Source organism: Xenopus tropicalis, chromosome 10 (genome assembly GCF_000004195.4).
Source record: "Xenopus tropicalis strain Nigerian chromosome 10, UCB_Xtro_10.0, whole genome shotgun sequence".
NCBI lineage: Eukaryota > Metazoa > Chordata > Amphibia > Anura > Pipidae > Xenopus > Xenopus tropicalis.
In genome coordinates, this window is record NC_030686.2 from 7,136,891 (window position 1) to 7,152,043 (window position 15,153).

Sequence of the window (15,153 nt, forward strand, 5' to 3'; positions counted from 1 at the left end):
TGTGCCATATTTCACTGTGTGTGCCATTCTTGGCTGGTTTGTGCCATACTTGGCCTGTGTGTGCCATACTCTGCCTGCCCTACCCTGCCTGTGTGTGCCATACTCTGCCTTCCCTACCCTGCCTGTGTGCCATACTTTCACTGTGTGTGCCATTCTTGGCTGGTTTGTGCCATACTTGGCCTGTGTGTGCCATACTCTGCCTGCCCTACCCTGCCTGTGTGTGCCATACTCTGCCTTCCCTACCCTGCCTGTGTGCCATACTTTCACTGTGTGTGCCATTCTTGGCTGGTTTGTGCCATACTTGGCCTGTGTGTGCCATACTCTGCCTGCCCTACCCTGCCTGTGTGTGCCATACTCTGCTTGCCCTATGCTGCCTGTGTGTATGGCACACACAGGCAGCCTACAGTGACACAATGCTGGCACTGCTCCTACAGTCTGCACAATAACTATATATTAAAAAAACTTTTTAATTGAAGTACCACCTCAGTATATGTTCCTTTTTGTAGTATGCAGGGATTATTTGTGGGTTTCTACTGCTCCTGAGGTGTGAACAGGGGAACAATGGGGGTTATTACAGCCTGAGCCTGAGGTGTGAACACTGCAGGGGGTGAACAATGCAGAGATTAAAAGGTGTGAACAACACAGGGGATTATATATTTAAACAATACAGGGGGATTACAGCCTGAATCTGAGGTGGAACCATGCAGGGGGGCAGTTAATCTCAGTACTGATACCATTTAAAGACCATTTAAAGCTTACACAAGAGTAAGCCATCATAGCAGCCAGACAGGTGGGGGGCCACACAGAGGGGGGTCGCGGGCCGCCAGTTGGACAGCACTGCCTTAGAATATTAATAGAACTTGATATTCTGAAGCCATTTGCAATTGGTCTTCACTTTTTATTTTCTGTTTTTTATTTAATTATTCAGCTTTTTGTTCAGCAGCTCTCCAGTTTGCAATATCAACAGATATCTGGTTGCTAGGGTTTGTTACCCTAGTAACCAGGCAGTTGTTTAAATAAAAAAACTGGAATATGAGAGGAGAGGGGTTAAATAGAAAGATAAGAAATATAAAGTAACAATAAAACTGGAGCCTCACAGGGCAATAGTTTGTGGCTGCCGGGGTCAGTGACCCCCATTTGAAAGCTGGAAAGGGTCAGAATAAAAAGGTAAATAATGAAAAACTATAAGAAATAAAAAATGAAGACCAATTGGAAAGATGCTAAGAACTGGCCATACTATAATATGCTAAACGTTAAAGGTGAACCATCCCTTTAATGTAAAGGGGAACTACGTTTATTTTTCCTACATTTTTAACTCTTTCTTGTTCTTCCCCAGACCCGACTGGCCCTGCACAAGCATCTCACTAAGACTCTGGCCGCCCGTTTCCTCCCGAACCCTATGACCCCGGCTACAGTGTGCACCCTCCCCGGCCCCCTTACATTGCGCCCAGCCACGGCGGCGGCCCTCTTCCAGACCCCCCTGCTTGGACCAGCTCTGTTCCGTAGCCCGACCCCTGCTCTGCGGCCGGCTCCCACACCCATAATGTTTGCTCCATATTAGGGCGGAGCCCCACCAGGATTTTACCAATGACTATGGGGGGGGGAGGGATGGGGGGGTTCCTGCAGCAATATCAGCTTCCTCCTGGGGTGCCAAATTATATATCATCATTGCTTCGCACGTGACCCCAAAGCACATCTGCCCCAGTGAGCCCCACAATTAGCCGCCCAAGCCGCACAGACTAGGACTGGCCGCCCGTGTCTCACTGCTCCTGTGGGGGGGCTTCTACCTCTCTGCATTGCACTGGGGCCTGGAAATGATATCTGCAAAGAAATGAAAATATAATATTGGGGCAAAGCAATAACATTGTCAGGGCAAGTGGCCACTGACAGCGAGATTAACGGGTAAGGATTGTGGGGGTGGGACCGAGCATTCGGACTGTTACGGCTCCTGCAGTTGGTCGTGTTGAACAAACATCACAGTGCCGGGCTATCCTGCATTCTGTGCAGCTGGCTGGCTGGGGATGCTGGGAGTTGTATGCCACAGAGTTGTGCGACCCCTGCAGGATGGATACTGGTACGCACTATAATATATTATATACGTCTAATGCATTTCTCTAAATCTCATTGCACCAATCTGCCCTACACGTCTCTGGGTGGCTCTGTATAAGGCAATAGAATATTAGGGACGGGTGCACTAAGGGAAGATAATGCCAAGTTACCGTGATCTCTTGCAATAATGAGGCTGCTTAATAGCATAGATTAATGCACATTGTGCAGGGAAACAGTCCGTATATATTCAGTACTTTTATATCTATAAATAATATATATATATATATATATATATATACACACAGGTATAGGACCTGTTATCCAGAATGCTCCAGACCTGGGGTTTTCCAAACAAGGGGTCAATAATTTGGATCTCCAGACATTAAGCGGGTTGTTGACCCTTAAGTTAACTTTTAGTATGAAATTCTGAGACAATTTGCAATTGGTCTTCATTTTTTCATTATTTGTAGTTTTTTTAGTTATTTCTTTTTTAGTTCAGCAGCTCTCCAGTTTGGAGTTTCAGCAGCTATTTGGTTGTTAGGGTCCAAGTTACCTTAGCAACTAGGGAGTGGTTTGGATGAGAGACTGGTATATGAATAGGAGAGGGGCTAATTAAAATTGCAGCCTCACAGAGCAATAATTTTTTGGCTGCAGGGTCAGTGACCCCCGTAAATAATTTAAAAACTATAACAAATAAATAATGAAGACCAATTGAAAAATTGCTTAGAATTGGCCATTCTATAATGTACTAAATGTTAACTCTAAAAGTGAACCACCCCTTTGTCTAAACTCATTTAAACATGAAATAAACCCAATAGGGCTGTTCTGCCCCCAATAAGGGGTAATTATATCTTAGTTGGGATCAAGTACAGGTACTGTTTTATTATTACAGAGAAAAGGGAATCATTTAACCATTAAATAAACCCAATAGGGCTGTTCTGCCCCAATAAGGGGTAATTATATCTTAGTTGGAATCAAGTACCAGCTACTGTTTTATTATTACAGAGAAAAGGGAATCATTTAACCATTAAATAAACCCAATAAGACTGTTCTGCCCCCAATAAGGGGTAATTATATCTTAGTTGGGATCAAGTACAGGTACTGTTTTATTATTACAGAGAAAAGGGAATCATTTAACCATTAAATAAACCCAATAAGACTGTTCTGCCCCAATAAGGGGTAATTATATCTTAGTTGGGATCAAGTACAGGTACTGTTTTATTATTACAGAGAAAAGGGAATCATTTAACCATTAAATAAACCCAATAAGACTGTTCTGCCCCAATAAGGGGTAATTATATCTTAGTTGGGATCAAGTACAGGTACTGTTTTATTATTACAGAGAAAAGGGAATCATTTAACCATTAAATAAACCCAATAAGACTGTTCTGCCCCAATAAGGGGTAATTATATCTTAGTTGGGATCAAGTACAGGTACTGTTTTATTATTACAGAGAAAAGGGAATCATTTAACCATTAAATAAACCCAATAGGGCTGTTCTGCCCCCAATAAGGGGTAATTATATCTTAGTTGGGATCAAGTACAGGTACTGTTTTATTATTACAGAGAAAAGGGAATCATTTTTTAAAATGTGAATTATTTGATTAAAATGGAGTCTATGGGAGACGGCCTTTCTATAATTCGGAGCTTTCTGGATAACGGATCCCATACCTGTATATACATTTAGGGTTTTGCCATTAAATATGAGAGATATAAAGGCTGACAGGGAAGTATGTATAAATGACCCCCCCAGGCTAACGCTGGCTGATTAAGTCCCGACATTCGCTGCAAGCTCCGGGCACAGTCGGCTGCTTGTCGGCTCCTGTATTGTCTCAAAACCAAATGATCGGCTCAGTGTGGGAATTGCAGGAATGGACTCCAGCCTAGGCCGCCCAGAGGGGCTGTAACTGGGGGTAGGCAGGCCATGTGCCTGGGGGGCAACTGTGGGGGGCACTGGGCACATCTTTATTGCCTGCATTCCCCTAAAATCTCCTGCTAGCTAATATAGCTGTGAGAGATTTGCTGCTAGAATGGCCTGTGGGTGCGGGCTATGGGCAGGCCTGGACTGGCAATCTGTGGGTTCAGGGGGGCTGCTGTAAGTTGCCATAGGCAGTCACTATTTATTGGGCTGAGGGGGGGCTGTTTTGGCCTATTCTGAGTAGGGATGCACCAAATCCTGCTGAAAAAGGCCAGATTTGGTACATCCCTAATTTTGAGTCCCGGTATTGCAGGGGGGGCAGTATTGAAGGGGGGGACCGGTATTGTAGGGGGGGGGGGGGGCGGTATTGTAGGGGGGGGGGGGCGGTATTGTATGGGGTGCTGGTATTTCAGGGGGGCTGTTATTGAAGGGGGGGACCGGTATTGCAGGGGGTGCTGGTATTCCAGGGGGGGGCAGTATTGAAGGGGGGGGAACCGGTATTGCAGGGGGGCCGGTATTGCTGGGGGGTTGCTGGTTATGCCGACGTTGGCAGCACAAAGTTAAGGGAAAGATGTGGAACCCTCTGTAGCACAAAGGCGGGGCCATTACTGATGTAATTATGGAACACATGTATTTATTAGAAATGAAATCTCTATACCTTGAAATATTTATTTTCCCTGCAGGCTTTGTTTGTTTTGTCTGCCCAGTTTATTTCCCCTTTAATTGCACTTTTATGCAGCGTATTGTGCTTCCATTGCCTCGTTATTATGGGGTGCCCCTCCCTCCCTGCCTGGCTTCAGGGGACAGTCCTTGGGTGCCCATAGAGAAAAGTAAATCTTGTTTTAACCCCCCCCCCCATCCCCAGCCCACTGCCAGGCACTTGAGGCAAAATCCAGGGGCAGAGCTGTAGGGGAAGGGAGATCCCACTCTCCTAACCAATCAGAGCCTGTGTCTGTGGCTGAGGGGGGCCTGTCGATATGACTGAAGTCTTTACATTGTATTTAAATGACAAGGAACCCCGGGTTCATGGGGGGGGGGGGGGAGACACCCACCAGTGGAAAGAATGGCAGAGCTGTGCCTCCATCTTACCTTCTCCCACATCCCTCTACAGACTTAGCGGCAGATTTAGCCAAAGGGTGAGGTTTGAGCTCCTCCTATCGGTCTCTCTCTTTCGGCCTCTCTCTTTTTCGGCCTCTCTCTTTCGGCCTCTGAACTAGAAAATAATGAATCATTAAAAAAAAGGCAAACTTTCCTGGGAGCGTCTGTAAGAATCCGGAGTGACCCAAATCCAAAGAATTCCACTTTTCTGTTTGTACATTTTGTTATTTCCTGCAACTCCAGCCATAAACTCACCCAATAACCAGGATTCCGATCTGCTGGGGCAAATGCCTCCCTATTAATGTGCCCCCCCATGTATGGTGCCGGTGCAACTCTAGCAATGGGGGCTTAACCGGGGCAATCCCATCCTTCTACTGCCGCTTGTTAACCCTCTAACCCTCCAGCAGGGGGCCTTCCAGTTGCAGTGAACTACAATTCTCATCTTCCTCAACCCGCCAAGGGAATGTTAGTTCTCAAATGTTGGGGGGCCGTCAGTTTAACGTATAACCACCCCGAGTTTTATGCAAGAGCTGAATGGCTACTTACCCCCCAGCTCCCCTATACGCACCCAGGTGCAGCAGTGTTAGCAGCCGTACCTCATAGAAGACTTCTTGCCTTTGTTCTACCTGGGACATCGGTTCCCCTGGAACGACAGGAGGGCAATAACCCTACAAAAGTCCGTATTCCTTTTAGTTGGTTTATATGCAACCGACCCTGAGGCTAAATTTGAATTCAGCGGCTGTTTTTCCCCCTGTGCTTTCCTCCCAAATTTCTAGAAGAACCAAGTGTTGACCCCAAACTGTTATTGGGCATTATACTATTTGCAGAGTTCTAGGTCTATCAGTGTTCTAGGTCACTCTACACAAGCACAATGAATCCTGGCACGGAAGAGCGTGTCATTGAGGCCGATGGGAACACAGGGGGCGTTGGCCCTTGGAGTTTAAGGACCTGGACAAGTGTCAGCCCTTGGGTGGCCCAAGTGTCATTGCTTTAGCCATCAGCAGGACAGTGTAAGCCATAAAGTCCTGTTTAGCCCTGTGCCGGACTGAAAATGTTGCATCTTTGCGACTGAATAAAAACATCATGTCTACATCCAAGAGTAACCCGCGCCCGAGCGGCTCTGTCCAACAGCGAGTGATATAATAACCTTTTCCTCTAAACACAGGCGACTCTTGTATATTTTTGGATGTATCTGAACTAAAGAATAAAAAAAAATTTGATAAGAAAATTCTGACTTTGCCGAGTGATTCTGTGAGCAGCAGATACGCGCGGAGCCCGCCATCGACATCCCACAGCCCTTGCCCTGTTCCATATACAGGTATGGGATCCGTTATCCATAAAACCATAAGCCAGAAAGCTCCAAATTACGGGAAGGCCATCTCCCATACACTCCATTATAAGCAAATAATTCTAATTTTTAAAAATCATTTCCTTTTTCCCAACTAAGATATAATTACCCCTTATTGGGGGCAGAACAGCCCTATTGGGTTTATTTCATGGTTAAATGATTCCCTTTTCTCTGTAATAATAAAACAGTACCTGTACTTGATCCCAACTAAGATATAATTACCCCTTATTGGGGGCAGAACAGCCCTATTGGGTTTATTTCATGGTTAAATGATTCCCTTTTCTCTGTAATAATAAAACAGTACCTGTACTTGATCCCAACTAAGATATAATTACCCCTTATTGGGGGCAGAACAGCCCTATGGGGTTTATTTAATGGTTAAATGATTCCCTTTTCTCTGTAATAATAAAACAGTACCTGTACTTGATCCCAACTAAGATATAATTACCCCTTATTGGGGGCAGAACAGCCCTATTGGGTTTATTTCATGGTTAAATGATTCCCTTTTCTCTGTAATAATAAAACAGTACCTGTACTTGATCCCAACTAAGATATAATTACCCCTTATTGGGGGCAGAACAGCCCTATTGGGTTTATTTAATGGTTAAATGATTCCCTTTTCTCTGTAATAATAAAACAGTACCTGTACTTGATCCCAACTAAGATATAATTACCCCTTATTGGGGGCAGAACAGCCCTATTGGGTTTATTTAATGGTTAAATGATTCCCTTTTCTCTGTAATAATAAAACAGTACCTGTACTTGATCCCAACTAAGATATAATTACCCCTTATTGGGGCAGAACAGCCCTATTGGGTTTATTTAATGGTTAAATGATTCCCTTTTCTCTGTAATAATAAAACAGTACCTGTACTTGATCCCAACTAAGATATAATTACCCCTTATTGGGGCAGAACAGCCCTATTGGGTTTATTTAATGGTTAAATGATTCCCTTTTCTCTGTAATAATAAAACAGTACCTGTACTTGATCCCAACTAAGATATAATTACCCCTTATTGGGGCAGAACAGTCCTATTGGGTTTATTTAATGGTTAAATGATTCCCTTTTCTCTGTAATAATAAAACAGTACCTGTACTTGATCCCAACTAAGATATAATTACCCCTTATTGGGGCAGAACAGCCCTATTGGGTTTATTTAATGGTTAAATGATTCCCTTTTCTCTGTAATAATAAAACAGTACCTGTACTTGATCCCAACTAAGATATAATTACCCCTTATTGGGGCAGAACAGTCCTATTGGGTTTATTTAATGGTTAAATGATTCCCTTTTTCTCTGTAATAATAAAACAGTACCTGTACTTGGGATTCTATCAGTGCCGGCTTATTTCCCTTGTTCCACCTATAAGGGTGAAGACACACAGAGCTACTTGTCACGGCTACTAAACACCAGAAAATAGACAATACTCATAGACGGATACCCAGACTGGCGCTGTAAAGGGGAAAAAAGCACAGAATAATAAATAGAAAGAATGATTTTATTCTTGGTTACATTAGCCAATGAGAGGCACCCAAACACTAACAGAACATTTGCTTTACTTCCATACAGTGAACAGTAACTAAGGGAAACATAATCACATTGTATGTAAAAGTCACACAGACACAAAGAAAATCCACTACAATTCCATCATGGCCGCATCCTGCGTAGTACGATGTTCCAGGCCAAAACCGGCCTTTTCTCAAGCGTGAAACATGGCTCGTGCTGTGCAGGATGCGGCCATTACATTCAGATCAGTGAATACCTGTAGCGAATAGATATTGGAATGTTGCTAAAAATAAAATGATGCAAAATGTTATATTTGGGTTTACATCCCCTTTAAAGTATAACTCTTGCAGTAATTTGGAATATGCTACAGCCCCATAACCCCCCCCCCCCATAACCACTATGTTTAGAAGTGCCAATATCACTTCTATACATTTTGGCCTGGCTCACCCCCCCCACCCCCCCTTCTCCTGCCAATCATGGCCACCATTGTTTTACTTGCATTTCTGCCTTCCATTTAAAAGGTTAATTTATCCTATAACATAAGAAAACATATTTTAAAACACTGCCTTTCCGAAAGCATAAAAGAAAAGCTCAGTGAGTGCATAGGATGTGCCTTCTCAGGCATCGCTTACCAACACTCCTATGCCCCAGTCTAGTAACCAATAGAAACCAAGGTGAGATTTGCTATAGACTGATTGCTCACTGGTGCTACTGGTTCTGCCTGGATATGAAAATGAATGGAGGATTCCCATTACATATAAATAGAGTTTATTTGTTATATAAGCAGCCAATGTAGCACCTTTCCCCCTTAGGATAGGACCCGAGGGGCCACTAGGAAACCTTAGACCATAGCCCCACTCTCCAAACTATATTCCCTCCTTTCCTCACCCAACCACTTTATTCTCATTCATCCAGGTCATGATATACAGATTCTAGTAGAATTAAGTCTAAAACAACTGGACTTTTCTGAGTGGCTTCTTCAGTTCAAATGACTGGTAGGGAATTCCCCGGTATTTAAATTCTTGATGGTAGTAGAGTCACAGACATCCAATCACAATGGTTCCATTGAACTTGTTCAGTTAGGTGTTAGCTGAAACTGACAGGTGTAAGAAGGTATGATCCAGTCACAATGGTACCAAGATTCTCATTGATGAAGGTGTTAATCCTTCAAAGTATATCCCAAATGTATATTACATTACGCAGCTAAATGCCCTACCTCTGTGTGCACCACAGGCAGAATGGACAATGGTGATCAAAAGTGCCATTGACTCCTATGTGACACGAGCGAGATCCACATTAAATACGTCACCTTAATTGTCCAGGGAGCCACCCTTGTTGCGCCGGCTGAGTGGGAAGGCAGACTTATTCTGGGGTTGGGTCATTTTGCTGGCTAGGGAAATAAAAGGCTCGATCAGGGTGCGGCGTTCATTGACGGACACCTCCCAGAGCTTCACCTTCTCGGCCTTGGCCCACTGTTGGGCGGCGTCGTGATCCACCCGCCTCTGATCCTTCAAGTCGCTCTTGTTGCCCAGGACCACAATGGTGACCTACAAATGTGAGAAGATGAGCGGATGAGAATGTAACACCATAATGCATTGTTAGTGACCTCTGAACCCTAAAATACCCTAACAAGCTTCTTGTGTTTTTATTTTAGAACAATCAATGATAAAGCATCTCTTTCTTTTTCCAATTATAAGGACTGTATGCTTGTTTTAAAGGGTAACTAAAGCCTAAAAACAAATAGGGTAGAAGAACTGAATTCACAGTAAGAACCCAGAGATACAGTAGATATAGAATGGCAAGGTCACCAAACAAGCAGATCTTTTTCCCCCTAAGGTGGAAGATATAGTTCTAGGGCCGAATAATCGCGTTACAATAAAGGGGATAGGAGCTGTCGGAGCAAGGGCTCATCCAGTCCTAAATCCATCCTGCCTGATTTTTAGCCAGATAGCCCCCTATTGTATAATGTAGGGATTTTATAACCGAGGATTCCTTATAATATATAGTGAATAAAGTACCCCCTATTGTAACATATAGGGATATTATAAGCCCCCGAGGAGTTCCTTATAATATATAGTGAATAAAGTGCCCCCTATTGTAACATATAGGGATATTATAAGCCCCCGAGGAGTTCCTTATAATATATAGGGAATAAAGTACCCCCTATTGTAACATATAGGGATATTATAAGTCCCTGAGAAGTTCCTTATAATATATAGTGAATAAAGTGCCCCCTATTGTAACATATAGGGATATTATAAGCCCCCGAGGGGTTCCTTATAATATATAGTGAATAAAGTGCCCCCTATTGTAACATATAGGGATATTATAAGCCCCCGAGGAGTTCCTTATAATATATAGTGAATAAAGTGCCCCCTATTGTAACATATAGGGATATTATAAGCCCCCGAGGAGTTCCTTATAATATATAGTGAATAAAGTACCCCCTATTGTAACATATAGGGATATTATAAGTCCCTGAGAAGTTCCTTATAATATATAGTGAATAAAGTGCCCCCTATTGTAACATATAGGGATATTATAAGCCCCCGAGGGGTTCCTTATAATATATAGTGAATAAAGTACCCCCTATTGTAACATATAGGGATATTATAAGCCCCCGAGGGGTTCCTTATAATATATAGTGAATAAAGTACCCCCTATTGTAACATATAGGGATATTATAAGCCCCCGAGGAGTTCCTTATAATATATAGTGAATAAAGTACCCCCTATTGTAACATATAGGGATATTATAAGCTACAGAGGAGTTCCTTATAATATATAGTGAATAAAGTGCCCCCATTGTAACATATAGGGATATTATAAGTCCCCAAGGAGTTCCTTATAATATATAGTGAATAAAGTACCCCCTATTGTAACATACAGGGATATTATAAGTCCCCAAGGAGTTCCTTATAATATATAGTGAATAAAGTACCCCCTATTGTAACATATAGGGATATTATAAGCCCCCGAGGAGTTCCTTATAATATATAGTGAATAAAGTACCCCCTATTGTAACATATAGGGATATTATAAGCCCCTGAGGAGTTCCTTATAATATATAGTGAATAAAGTGCCCCCTATTGTAACATATAGGGATATTATAAGCCCCCGAGGAGTTCCATGACCATATAGAAGCACAAGGCCGAGGTGACTTCTAGTATCCTCATATTTTACAACAGGGGGTACTTTATTTATTACAATATACAAGTTTTTGTGAGTCATGTGACAGAAATGACATCCCTAAGCTCCGATTATAAGGATATAATTTACAATTTGGTCCCATAGGGAAATGACCCAACTGTATATTATAAAGTAGATAAGTACTGTATAACTGTGGGTGCTATGTGGTGACAATCAGTGCCACTTTCATTACCGCTTTAGGTTTGGGAGCCATACCTCTTTCTTATCCTTGGACCTGTCTATCTCCTTCTTCAGAGCTTCAACCCTTTTGAAAGAGTCTTTGTTGTCCACACTGTACACCAACACGTATCCGTCTGTCCCGCAAAAGCAGTGTTTGGGGAGCTCTATGGCATCTTTCAGCCCTCGGGTGTCATAGAAACGAACCTGTTCCCTTACTCCTCGGTCCGTCTCCACAGAGCCAATGTATATGTCCTCTTGGGTCTCAATCATGTCTGAGCCTGTATGGGACAGCAGTAAATGAAGCAAAGCAACCATCCAGCAAGCTGGAGTGCTACTTACAGGCTGCAATAAAAGGGGAGAGGCTGAGGCTACAGGGTACTGCAGGCATGGGGGGGGGGGGGGATTGCCAATGGTAGAAGGGCCCATGTCAGTTTGCTTGTTGGGGGCCACACTAAGGCTAATGGCACACTTGGCGAAGGCTAACAATGTCCCAGCATACTCAGGTAGGTGTTTCTATGTGAAGGTCCAACTGTCAGGATTCAGAGAGCCTACAAGTTTCTTACCATTTAATGAGCAGTGGGGCTGTAGCTACAGCTGTTTCTGTTGGACAAGAGAGGCAATCAAAGTGCCCCCTGAGCCTAAACTGTCAGCTCATTTGCCTTCTAAGATCTGCCATGTGTTAGGCCCGTGTGCCATCTGTGCTATATATAACCTGCACCCCTATGGAAGGACAGAGTCCTGCACGGAAGCAATTTTACCCGGACCTGATGCGAACCTGCATTTTTACCTGCTTGGACCCACAACTGCCTTATTGCAACCCAATCTGTGACCTGCAGGCCACCGTTATACAGGAAGTGCTGTTGCTGCAAACCAGAAGTGACATCATCAAAAGTGGGCAAAGGGTAGAAAAAAAAACATTAAAAAAATGTTTAAAAGAGTAAAAAATAGATAATATAGAAATATAGATAAGACCTGCATCCAAAATCCTACCTGCAACCCACAGGTTACCCGTTTTTTTTTTTTTGCTGGTAATCCCTGGGTATTCGACCCACTGCAGGATTATGCCTTTGGCTAAAATACAATTCAATTTATTTCTAGAACTAAAATCAGAACTGAAGCTGTGAGTGTTCTATAGGTGAAGTCCCGAGGCCTGTTGTATAGCTAACATTAAGGGTGAAGACACACAGAGCTACTAGTAGCAGCTACTAAAATAGACAAAGCTGATTATTTAGTGGTAACTGTCCCTACGTGTGTTTAGCAGGGGCAATTCTCAGTATTGTCTATGGCAGGGGATTTTCTGACGTTTAGTGGCCGTGACAAGTAGCTGCTACTAAGTAGCTCCGTGTGTCTTCCCCCTTACACAACAATGACCACTCAGCTCATGAGAGGGGGGAACACAAAAAACAATTACTTTCCCTCAAGGCTGACAATCGTGCAGATGTCTAGCTGTTGGTAATTAGGAAGCTCAGCATCTTTAGCAAGTCCACAACTGTCTGAAGGGGATGGGAGTCCCAGCAGTACAGTATAGCAATGGCCTTATATAGATTTGCCATATAATACAATCAGTTTCTGAGCAAACTATATGACTGCCTGTGCAAGGGAGGCCCCTAAAGTGATCCTATCAACCTCCAGTGAGATCATACCAAACTCAACTGAGAGAAAACAAACTCCCAGACCAACTGACAAGCTGGTTCCAGGTACATATGGGTTCTGGGCACGTTAAGGGTTTCTGGGCACGTTAAGGGTTTCTGGGCACGTTAAGGGTTTCTGGGCACGTTAAGGGTTACGGGCACGTTAAGGGTTACGGGCACGTTAAGGGTTTCTGGGCACGTTAAGGGTTTCTGGGCACGTTAAGGGTTTCTGGGCACGTTAAGGGTTTCTGGGCACGTTAAGGGTTTCTGGGCACGTTAAGGGTTTCTGGGCACGTTAAGGGTTTCTGGGCACGTTAAGGGTTACGGGCACGTTAAGGGTTTCTGGGCACGTTAAGGGTTTCTGGGCACGTTAAGGGTTACGGGCACGTTAAGGGTTACGGGCACGTTAAGGGTTACGGGCACGTTAAGGGTTACGGGCACGTTAAGGGTTTCTGGGCACGTTAAGGGTTTCGGGCACGTTAAGGGTTTCGGGCACGTTAAGGGTTCCGGGCACGTTAAGGGTTCCGGGCACGTTAAGGGTTCCGGGCACGTATGGGCTCATCGCTGAATGGAAGTCACGACTGACAGACACTTACCTACTACATGGTTCCCATATAGAAGTTGCTCCAGGATGGCGGTTTTCCCCACGCCGTGCTGCCCACAAATCACTACCTTGCAGCTCTTCCCCATCCTCAACGTGGCGCTACGGCAAGAGAAAGGCGACACATTAGTTTCTGAGTAGTACAATTAGCGGCGCGATTCCCATAGCTGCTACTCACCCCCAGCAATTACCCAGCAAACTATCAATGGTGTAACAAGGAGCAGCGATCAAAACTGTATTTTAGGGCATTTCAATATTCCCCTGGGCCTCTGGGACTACATCCCCTGCTCACAATAATATTACCTGTATAACTCTGCCCTCACAGGACTGAATACAAATGAAATAATCCTTTTACTGGTGCAAAATCGTCACATACTCAGAACTATATCTTTCCCATTACAAGACCCCGTTACTGTAAACAAATGGGCGTGGTTTCCTGTGTGAGTGACTGGAGGAGCCGGTATATATCATACCGCAGGTGCCTCCGGAACTACTTACACCGAGAAGCTTTGCTGGTTCCTTCCCAGGAATATCTAAATGGCTCGGTAGCTCACATATATAAGCCAGAGGCACACACCTAAACAAAGAGCCCGTTTAATCCAGTTACCAAGGAGCCGATATTATTTATACTTACCCTTCGCACGGAAATGCAGCGGCTCTGACAGAGACCAGCAGCCTGTTCCTTCCGGCTTCCTGTCAGGCAAAGGCAATGCAGCAAAGGGAAACCTCGCAGCGCCATCTAGCGGCGGCGGGAGAAATGCTTTCCCAATGCGAGGGGCCCGTCTGCTTTCATTCACACACACACACACACACAGGGGAAGCCACGCCCATTTGTTTACAGTAAGGGGGGAGGAGCCAGTGTAATAGGATAGATTTATGTATTATCTGCCTTTTCCCATTCACTTTCCTATGGTTTAAATGAATATAGGCATAACTGTATTGGGGTGGCTATGGGGGCAAATAAATATATATTTATATATACATAAAAATGTATTCCACTTTTCTAAAAGGATCTTACTACAGACCAATGAATGGGCTTTCAGCAATAGGGTTCTCCATCCTGACTCCCCCAGTGGCTCCCTGACATCTACAACAGCTGCACAGTCCTCCTATTGGGCACCACTATGTGGGCGGCCCCCTGGTGCAGCCACACCCCTATCCCCACTCCCCACTAGTTTTGCCACTCTACTGGAATACCAGTCCTTATCAACTACTAAAGAGGTTGTTCAGTTATAACTAAACTTATAGGGGCAGATTCGTCAAAGTACGAGTTCGAATCCCAAAATGGGAGAATTTCTGATGATCGAAAATGTCACGAAAATGCTTACGGAAACATCGTATTAAGGTCCCCATACACAGTAAGATCCGCTCGCTTGGCGAGATCGCCAAGCGAGCGGATCTTCCCCCGATATCCCCACCTACGGGAGGGCAATATCGGGGAGCTTGAAGTTAAAAAAAAAAAATAATCAGATCGTTTGGCCCCAGGGCCGGATTATGTAGGCAGCAATGGGGCAGTCGGTTCGGGGGCCGCATCAACGAGCCGATGCGGCCCCCGATCTGACTGAATCTTTTAACCTGCCCGATCGATATCTGGCCAATTTCAGGCCAGATATCGGTCGGGCAGGCCCATCA

General features: G+C 44.2%; 2 protein-coding genes across 8 annotated transcripts in view; one reads left to right on the forward strand and one right to left on the reverse strand.

Moving 5' to 3' along the window:
- znf385c (zinc finger protein 385C) overlaps window positions 1-2,109 on the forward strand; it is a 139,284-nt gene extending 137,175 nt beyond the window's left edge. For all 3 annotated transcript variants that reach the window (XM_031894168.1, XM_031894169.1, XM_031894170.1), the window contains one exon: window positions 1,337-2,109. In XM_031894168.1, coding sequence (XP_031750028.1) covers window positions 1,337-1,561 — 225 coding nt within the window. In that variant the 3' untranslated portion in view covers window positions 1,562-2,109. The remainder of the gene's footprint in view (window positions 1-1,336) is intronic.
- Window positions 2,110-9,018: 6,909 nt separating this feature from the next.
- Window positions 9,019-14,259, reverse strand: nkiras2 (NFKB inhibitor interacting Ras like 2). Of its 5 annotated transcripts, none has more exons than XM_002939033.5 (4): window positions 14,156-14,259; window positions 13,517-13,623; window positions 11,326-11,567; window positions 9,019-9,468 (listed from the first exon to the last, which is right to left on the reverse strand). In XM_002939033.5, exons 2-4 carry the CDS (start codon window positions 13,608-13,610, stop codon window positions 9,232-9,234), a joined length of 573 nt encoding a protein of 190 aa, XP_002939079.1. In that variant the 5' UTR covers window positions 13,611-13,623; window positions 14,156-14,259; the 3' UTR covers window positions 9,019-9,231. The 5 variants fall into 5 exon arrangements, with proteins under 5 accessions (XP_002939079.1, XP_031750614.1, XP_004918764.1 ...); XM_031894754.1 differs by lacking the exon at window positions 14,156-14,259 and adding an exon at window positions 14,020-14,042; XM_004918707.4 differs by lacking the exon at window positions 14,156-14,259 and adding an exon at window positions 13,825-13,916.
- Between the last annotated feature and the right edge of the window lie 894 nt (window positions 14,260-15,153).

Bases quoted from the DNA above. Each gene is read 5' to 3' on its own strand.
- nkiras2 (XM_002939033.5), bottom strand. From the start codon at position 13,610: ATGGGGAAGAGCTGCAAGGTAGTGATTTGTGGGCAGCACGGCGTGGGG. The intron at 11,568-13,516 runs GTAAGTGTCTGT...TGTCCCATACAG, and splicing joins ATATGGGAACCATGTAGTAG to GCTCAGACATGATTGAGACC. The intron at 9,469-11,325 runs GTATGGCTCCCA...TCACATTTGTAG, and splicing joins GGTCCAAGGATAAGAAAGAG to GTCACCATTGTGGTCCTGGG.